General features: G+C 37.0%; 1 protein-coding gene across 1 annotated transcript; it reads right to left on the bottom strand.

The window, feature by feature from the left end:
• Positions 1-2,054: 2,054 nt before the first annotated feature.
• On the bottom strand, positions 2,055-9,476 carry g6pc3 (glucose-6-phosphatase catalytic subunit 3). The gene is made up of 6 exons (XM_041815848.1): positions 9,138-9,476; positions 7,119-7,225; positions 6,927-7,017; positions 6,694-6,812; positions 3,247-3,388; positions 2,055-3,147 (listed from the first exon to the last, which is right to left on the bottom strand). Exons 1-6 carry the CDS (start codon positions 9,353-9,355, stop codon positions 2,808-2,810), a joined length of 1,017 nt encoding a protein of 338 aa, XP_041671782.1. The 5' UTR covers positions 9,356-9,476; the 3' UTR covers positions 2,055-2,807.
• Positions 9,477-9,681: the final 205 nt, after the last annotated feature.

Here is a 9,681-nt window from a genome sequence, read left to right as displayed (position 1 = left end):
TTTTTTTTTGTGCATTTTCATGGGAATTTGAGAAATGTAGTTGTTATTCTTGGGAATTTAGAAAATTGTTGGTATTTTATTGGAAATTTAGGAAATTTATTCATAATTTGGGGGAATTTAATTGGGAATGTGCTTGAAATTTTCAGTGTTCATGAAAATGACAGTGAGTTTGTTAGAATGTTTGGAAGAATTCATTTTGGGGTGATAAATAAATTTGGGAATTTGATTTAAAATTTAAAGGTAAATTTGGGGGAAATTTCTTAAAGACTTTTAGGAATTTACACAGAATTTTGGGGGATTTTTATTAGAATACTTAGGCTTTTTGATAAAGTTCCCTGAAACATTTAATGAATTGAGACATTTTGGGGTACTTCTTATGGAAGACTTAGAAATATGTTTCCAAAATTTTGTCTGATTCCTTTGAAATTTAAGGGAATTTGTTTGGATGTTTTAAGGGAATTTCATTTAATTTTTTAAAGTATTTTCACAGGAAGTTCTGGGGGAAATTTGCATTCAATTTTTGGGGCATTTTCATAGGTTTTTGGGAAATTTGACAGAAAATGTTTAGATTTTTTTTTGCATTTTGTGTGTTTTATGTGTGTGGGGGTGTGTGCTTTAAAAAAAATGGGTATTTTCAGGGAAATTTGGGATTTATTTGTACATTTTGGGGAATTTAATTGAGAATGGAGTGGGGGGGTGTTTGAAATTTTACAAGAAAACTTCAGAAAAATAGGTTCGGTTTTGGAGATTTTCTCTCATTTTCATGAAATTTTTCAGTAATGTATATATTTATAAGAATTTGATTTCAGATTTCAGGGCCAATTTGCTTTGAATTTGGGCTAATTTTACTGAAAATTTTCAGGAAATTTACATGGAACTTTTTGGGACATTTTCTATTGGAACGTTTAGGCTTCATGATAAAGTTTCATTGAAACATTTGATGAATATTTGAAGATTTTTTTCTTCAAACATTCTATTTATCATAGACTTTTTAAAACTTAAGAGTTTAAGTTTAATTTTCACAGAAATTTGGGGTAATTTTTTTGAAATTTGGATTTTGAAAAGGAAACTTGACGAGAAATTCTGAACTTTTAGTAGAAATTACTTTTATGCTCAACCTTAACAAGACCTTGTGGTTCATCATCAGGAAAAGAAGGAAACAGACTCCACCATCTCTCTCTCAATGACTGACACCATTTCTGACAGACTGAAGACCTCCAACAACTGATCGACACACCGCCAACATGTCTGCTCTCAAACTGATCCAGTGCTGGATTTTCTGCAGAAACAGGACCTTCATCATCTTTGATCATACTACTTCTTCTTCAAATACAAGGCTGAACTTTTTAACTTATCAGGTCCTACGTTTCCTAAATAAGTGGGAGAAATTCCATTCCAAACAAAAGCTCAGGCCTCAGGAGGTTAAAGTGTTAAAAGAATTCCCATTAAAGTTCATCTGTTGACCTTTGTTTTAGCACCAGTGTGACCACAAGAGGGGGCTGTTTTCTGGATTCATAATTGAATTACAAGGATGGTAGATGGTAACACTTCACAACAAGGTCCACATGATTTTAGTTCATCATTAGTTAATTGGGTAGATTGTGACTTAATCCTCTTCAAATTTAATAGAAAAGCTAAAATTTACTTCATAGGGAAAGACTTTACATTCAGGTGAACAAAATTCTGCTTAACCCAGGAGAAACAAAGCAGTCAATAATTTGTTAATGGTAGGTTGTGACTTCATCAAATTTAGCATATTAGCTAACGATAATTTTTAAATTATCAACTGTTAAAGCATAATTCATATCTTGTTGAACAAACATCCCAATGATAACTTTTTTTTTTTTTTCAGAATTAAAAAACCTCAAAATGCCCTGTTCCAAATTATTATTATGATCTGATCATTTTGCTATGGAAGGCACAGGTCTTCTTTTTGTTGTCATGGTGTTGTGATATTTACTAGAATTGTACTGAAGTTTATAACTTCAGTAAGGTGTCAACTCTACAAACATAGCACATCAAAATCTACGAACTGAACAATTGATGGTTTAATTGCATTGTGGGTAATGTAGGCTCCAGGTACTGACAAACAAGAAGGCCAGGCAAAATGATTTAATCCTTTTTGGTCACTGAGTGTCAATCACTAGTGCAACAATGTTACAGGAGTGGAAAGATGAATCAGTAGACTCTGCTCAACCTTATTACATGTAATCAGAGATAAAGATAGGTACATAGAATCAGAGCATTTGAACTGTAAATGAAAACCTGGACACTGTAAACACCTTCAAAACTTTTTGACCTCAGACCACAGTGAAATACCTCTTTGTAAACAGAGTAACAAAATCCTTAACACGTTTAAGGTCTGAGAGCTGAAAGTTGTTGAAGTGAGTGCAAAAAAAAATCAAGAAATTCCAACAACATTCAAAAGCAGGCTTGTCATGCATCATAGTTTATGATGCACAGAACTGAAAAAAACTCCAGCCACAGCCCCAAAGTCACAAGTTAACTATTTCCCAAAAATACTGCAGTATTTAGAGCACTTAGAACCATTACAGTACATAGATTTACTGCAAATACGCAGCAGTTAAACGTCTGATACAGTCAGATACCAAGTCCTGTCATATAAAAGTAAAACAAATAAAGGCAAACACAGAAGACTCTTTCTAGCTGATGTGTGGAAAAAATAAAATGATTTAACTATGTACAGCCTTGACCCATAAGACAAGCCAACATTAAACAGACATGTTAAGTGTTAACACAGTGATGAGGAGTGACTTGTAGTTCCTGGAGGATAAAATGATCTCGTCTCAGTCTTTCTTTTTGTGGGTGAAAAGGTGAATGAGTCCCGGCACAAGCACCATGACAATCTGAGGCACGAGGACAAACTTGACAAAGAACAGGCCGTAGAAAAGGCCTTGAGGTTGGACTGGGAGTGGCAGACGGTTGACATGATACAGACCCATGGAGGAAACGGCCAGAGATAAAGCTCGAGCAGCCCAAGGCAGAGAGAAACCGCCTGGCCTCCAGTATTGAGCCAGCCCCAAACCTAGAAGAGCGCCACAGTCTCGCGTCAGGGAGGAGAAGGGGGCGGTGTCCAAACGGATCCACTTTGCATGGCTGCACCATTTCTTTGCCAAAGGGATAGACCTGAGGAGTAGATAAGAAAATAATAAACACACATCACAGGGCCTTTTATGCACCACAGACTCCTTTATGCACATAGAAATATCCGTCTAAAAGGCTGACCAGGAGAGGTCGATTCCCAGCTGCTTCAGTCCAGCATGCAGCGTCACAGTGCAGAACATCAGACCAAAGCTTAGGCTGAAGAAGAACAGCAGGGGGCGCCCTTCTGGTACTCTGTGGCTCAGAATGATCCCAAGAATGAAACCTGATAAAAACAATTTAATATGTTTAAAAATATCATGTATGTACCTGATGACCTTTATGACGCCAAATCTTCCAGTCATTAGTTAGAAAATGAGAACATACAGTGCTTAACAAATCTATTAGACCACCACCCAAAGTAAGGTTTATGCTACAGCTGCATCATGAAGTGCTTTAATGTGGACTCTGTCACTTTCAGTCAGCTCTCCACATTTTACCATTGAACAGGAATGGGGAATTTCAAACTGAATTCATCTAAATTTGAGCTGGCTCACTGGGCTTCTCAGAGAAGTCAGAAATTAATCAAGCATAACATTCAACCACTAAAACTGATTTTTCTGTTCAGGAATGCAAGTAAATAACTATAATTTGATATATTAATCAAGAAATACTAATGTGCTTTAATATTTTTTCAGCTTTTTTGTAAATGAGTAAATTTGAAAAATTCATGGATAACAATTATAATTACATTTTAGCATTAAAAATATTATTTTGGTTAAAGAGCTTCTACATATTGGTGTATTAACCATTGCAGAAACAAAAAATGATTTGATAATTACCGATGCTGTTAATTTAGGGCAGCTGTGGCATAAACTTTCCTTTGGTTAGGGTTAGTGTGGTCTAATAAATTTGTTAAGCACTGTATGTCTATTTTAATGTGCAAAAATTGCACATACTTATCTGCAGGACATTTTCCACACCTTTATCTAAAGCAGTGATACTCAATGTGTGGCTCTTTAGCCACACGTGGCTCTTTTGTGATGATCTGTGGCTCTTTTGTGCCTTAATTTGAAATGTTATCCCCTACAAAACCTTAAAAAAGGGAAATTTTGACCTCAGATGTTATCCATGGTAAATCACAAGAATCATTTTGTTTTCCACACTTATCAGTTGACTTTAATTGCCAACATTTCTTTTATGTCTGTAGATTTCCATTGCCCTTATATGCATTTGCCCATTTTTTTTCATTTTGTTCCACTTTGAATCCAGTTTTACCGCTTTAAGCCCACTTTTGCCGTTTCTTTTAGCTACTTTTTGCCCTTTTTTGCCACTGTTGTCCAGTTTTTGCCCCTTTTTCCCCAGTTTTTGACTCTTCTATCCTGCTTGTTGCATTTTTTGCGACTTCTCACTCATTTAAGCTGCCTTTTGCCTTTAAATGCCAGTTTTTCTTAAATTTTTGCTACTCTTTGCTGTTTTTTCCCATTTTAGTTACTTTTCTCTCATTTTTTGTCATGTTTTTTCAACTTTTAGACCATTTTTGTCACTGGTAACTCATTTTTGTGTCACTTCTCACCCAAATTTCTGCCCTTTCTGCCCCTTTCTCCCATTTTTCACTTTTGACCCAATATTTAGCATTTTATGCCTACTTTGCCCCTTTTCACCCCCTTTTGCTGCTTTTTGACCATTTTGCCCCCTTTAACTTCTTTTTATTGCCACTTTAACCCATATTTGCCACTTTTCACCACTTAGATTGTGGCTCTTGCTAAGGTATTTTTCAACAATTTGGCTCTGTGGTTGAGCAGGGTTGAGTAAGGCTGATCTAAAGGCTCTCTTTGTTCACATGGCTATATTTTGATTGGTGTTAACTGAGACAGCCATAGATTTACTCTGAAATTTCAAACAACTTAATAGAACAACTTAAAGAAGCCAATACTAAAAGATTGTTTTACAAATTCATGTTTCCCATATTGCTTTTTTTGACCAGGAAATCGACTATATCAAGATATTAAAGTTGTAAAACTTCTGATACTTTAATTATTTTCAATACATCTGTCTAAAAAAGATACACTTTTTAGTTATTAAATGATGCTGAAAAGTATCTGAAATTATGAAAACTATTTAAAAGTTTTTCTTCAGTCACAGGTTTAACTAAAAGACCTGTGAGTGAAATAAAGAGTATTTCACATTGCAAGTAAATTTATGCAGTGTGCCGGCAGTTTTAGGTTATTAAAACCAATAAATCATCAAACATTGGGGGTCTTAAGACTTTTGATTTAAAGTAATGTCAATGAAATAAAAATATGTAAGGTACATAAGTGCATAAATACTCACCCTCTGTCAAGTCAGTATTAAGTAGATGCACCTTTAGCTGCAATCACAACACTGAGTCTGTGTGGATAGGTTCTGGACAGTTTTACCCCACAATTTTACCCCATTCTTCTTTGCAAAACCGTTCAAGCTCTGATGAGGATCGTGCATGTACAGGCCTTTTCAACTCCAGCCACAAATTCTCTGTTGGATTGAGGTCTGGGCTTTGACTCAGCCACTCCAGAACATTCACCTTGTTGTCTTTAAAGCATTTCTGTGTGTAGGTAGCAGCTGGTGCTGCCATACTGGTTGTACTAACTTTCTCCTGCTGTATGACTGTCAACTCTGCCAACGTCACTGGAAAAAGGGTACAACAGCATCATCAAGTGGACAGAAAAGCAAGTGATGCTATTTATCCAGTATCACAGACTCAGTTCATATTAGCAAGAAACCAAATATAGCCATGCTATCACGATACTATGCTGTATTGATTTTTTTTACCTAATGCTTCATCATTGTCTTGCTGAAAAATAAATCTTCTCCCAAGCTGTAGCTCTCTTGCAGACTGAATAATAATAATAACTTTATTTGTATAGCACCTTTAAAAACAGAGGTTTACAAAGTGCTCTGACATTAAGCAGAATTTCAAACAAGACAAGACATGAAATTGTCCTCCAGCATGTTCCTGTGTTTTGTCACATTCATTTTACCCTCCACCTATACAGGCCTTCCTGTAGTCTCCTCTCTCACTAGTCTCCTTCTTGCTCAGTTTGTGGGGACGGCCTGATTTTGGTGGATTACACATGTACCATATTCCTTCTGGTTTTTCATGCCTGAGAAATGTTTTTGTATCCATCCCCTGACTTATACTTTTCAATAACTTTTTCTCTGAGTTTCTTGGAGTGTTCTTTTGTCTTCATGATGTAATGGTAGCCAGGAATACTAAAAAAAACTAGTGACTGGGCCTTCTAAACACAGCTGTCTTTACATTGCAATCACTTTTGACACATTTACTGCACTCAGGATATCCCCATTTCACTAATTATGAGACTACTAGCACCAGCTGGCTGGACGTCTGTGTTATATTTTTGATGTCACTTATTTTACCTCACATATTTTTATTTAGTTGACATTACTTTGTAAAAAATCATATTGACCATGACTGATTTTTAAAATCAATAAAAGGGTATCCAAGGGGGTAAATACCTATTTATGGCACTGTATTTTAATATTAATTGCAATACTTGAAGTTTCAGCTTTAGTTTACAGCTGTTTTCAGACCTGTTATGGAGCCAGCGATGACCTGATGTGGGAAGTGGGCAAGGATGAAGATCCTGGAGAGTCCAACTGCGATGAGCATCATCACATAGAGCAGGTAAGGAAGAGCTGATAGCATCAAACTGAAGGCACAAAGAGAAGGACAGATCAAATAAATCAGCTTTATTATCGTCTGTTTTCTTTATTAGTACACTTCAAAATCCAAAGCAGCTTTTTTAAACTTCCCATGAGAGTACCTGTGTGTACGTGAATACATATACGAGCCTAGCGATGATATCACAACCCACCAGGCTGCCGCCGTCACCATCGCATGTCCCGACGGACTGCCTGAGACACAGACATCTGCGTTACAGCTCTGACTCTGCAGTGAGTCAAATGTTCTGTGAATGAATGATACATGATGTGGGTTCTCTTTGAGGACTTCTCACCTGGGCCGGTCTCACAGGTGGAGGAAAACTGCTGGACTTGGGGTTGCTTGGTAACAAACAGACCTGATTCACCTATCCACCAGAAGGGCCTTTCTCCAAACAGCATCCTGGGAGAAATTAAAGTCACAACACATTATATACAGCAGTGCTTCTTTATTCAACAGTCATAAAGGTGCATACTGCCACCTGCTGTACCAGACTGATAAACATCATGACTAGAATCTGAATCAGAAATACTAAAGTAATTCTAGCAGAGACTAAGGTAGTGTTTGTCAAAAAACTTACATTTCAATGATGAAAAAAAAATCCTATACACCAAGGTTGTAGGCAGAAATTCAACCCAATCTTAGTTTATTAATGTTAGCACTGTACTGTATTTATGTACTGTATTTAAAATTACCCAAGTGCTGTTAAACATTATCAGGCCCCTTTAGAATTTACTTTTTGTTTGGCTATAGCACAAATCACTGTTGTGCAATGATGTATTTTAACTTTGTAATGCTCAAGACTTGTCAAATAAAGTTAAATTTGAGGCTTATCTTTTAATTTACACAGTATCAAAACTTCAGTAAGGGTTTGAGCTGTCACTGGAGGAAGCATCATGGCAAAATATACAAAAGAAATCAGTTCAGACTTGAATTAAAGAATTGTTGATGCTCACAAAGCAGGAGAATATATTAAGTTATCACAGCATTTCCAAGTGTCAAGAACTGGAGTGAGTGTTATCATCAAGAAATTCAGAGAGAGCCACACAGTCCAGAACAAGTCTGGCAGAGGCAGATGGGTCTAAAGACCCCAGGACAACTGCCATGACACTTGTGAATGACTTAGTCAAGTCGAGAATTTTAGTCTCAAAGAGGACGATCACTAGAGCCCTGCACAGGAATGGCCTATGAGATTGCAGATCAAGAAAAATTTCTGCAGAAGAAGAGACGCCTTCAAACCAGACTGAAGTATGGAAAGATTATGCATACTGGAAGTCCTTTGGTCAGATGAGACCAAACTAGAGCTCTTTGACCCTAAAGACAATGCTTATGTTTGCAGGAAGAAGGGAGAGGCGTAAAACCCCAAAGAACACCATGTCCCACAGTGAAACACAACGGTGGGAGTAACATGCTGGGGGGGTTGCTTCAGTGCATCTGGAACTGGGAATCTCCTTAACATGAAGGAATCATGAAGAAAGAAGATCAAGTAAGAATTTAGATCCTGGTTGCTTTTGTGAATTATTTTATTTTTGTGTGAAAAGTAAGATATGTAAGCATCCAAAATAAAACTAGGATGTTTATGCCTTTAAACAAGGATGAAAGAGTAGGGGAGAGACACGCAGGGAAAGGAGCCACAGGTCACCTACATACATTGGACATGACAACCACTGACATCTGAGCACGCTGACTCAGGAAATTTTTTTTAAAGCTAATAATTTCATCGTCATCTGTATGATTATCTTATTTCATTTCCGTTAGAAAAAAATGCAAGATATTATTGATCTTATTTTCTTTGGGTGGTTGTATAGTGACTGATAAATACTTTATCAAAACAGTAATGATAAGTTACAGACACACCTATTTGATTCTAACCCTAACCCTATAGACAGGTTTACTATATATGAGTCATATCAATTCCTAATACGCTGATGATTCTCATATTTTTACTTTCTTAACACTCTTCCGTCGCATATATACACGTTTCTCATTAACCCCCAAGCCCCCCCCCCCCCCAAATGACCTCGATTGTACTAGGAATAAAAAGTTCCGCTGGCACATGTTTGCCGCCGGACAGCGCAAACGGACTGTCTTCACCATCCCGGAAGCTGCGACGTCAACAGAATAAAATATAAAACTGCTTCAAACTTTGGTTTAAATTTTTTTTTAAACTAGATAACCTTTGTCCCTGTATCTGCTCGACGTAAAATACTTTATGTATGTCGAAAGGACAGTTAGCAATATGCTAGCATGCTAGTAACAGCCAAGAGGAAAATAAAACGATCCCCCCCCCAGATAACGTATCCTCTTAACCTACCATTTAAACACCAGGTTCAACCATTCGGTTACAGCTGCTACCCAGATCACTGCGACTCCAGCTCGTTTGTTGAAGAAATATGTGAAGGGAAAGACGAGCAGAAATGCTGCTTTAGGATCTCCCAGATGTGTAACGAGCAGCCATGAATCCTGGTGACTTTTCGTCCTCTGCTGAAGTCTTTCAGCCATCCAGATGCCTTGAGTATGAAGAGCCTCCATCCCTGCGTCCTCTCCTAACCCATGTACTTCTTTTCAGGATTAAAAACAGTAATCATAAATATAGTGCTGATTCTTTCACTTCAGGATGTGCTGCAGCTCTGTGAACAGTGACGACAGTCAGTAGGGGGAGTCCTTACGTTGTTATGGAGACAAAGACACAACCTGACCACAACTACTACTACAACTTAGATTTAAACAATATTTTTTATATTTAATTAGCATGTAAATAATTTGAAGGATGATTCGATAATAATACCTGGGCTTGCATTAAATAATAGTTATAAATTACAATGGAATAACTTCACTTCAACACGACATCGTATATT

This window comes from Cheilinus undulatus, linkage group 20 (genome assembly GCF_018320785.1).
Source record: "Cheilinus undulatus linkage group 20, ASM1832078v1, whole genome shotgun sequence".
Classification (NCBI taxonomy): domain Eukaryota; kingdom Metazoa; phylum Chordata; class Actinopteri; order Labriformes; family Labridae; genus Cheilinus; species Cheilinus undulatus.
This window is presented reverse-complemented; position numbering and strand designations above follow the sequence as displayed.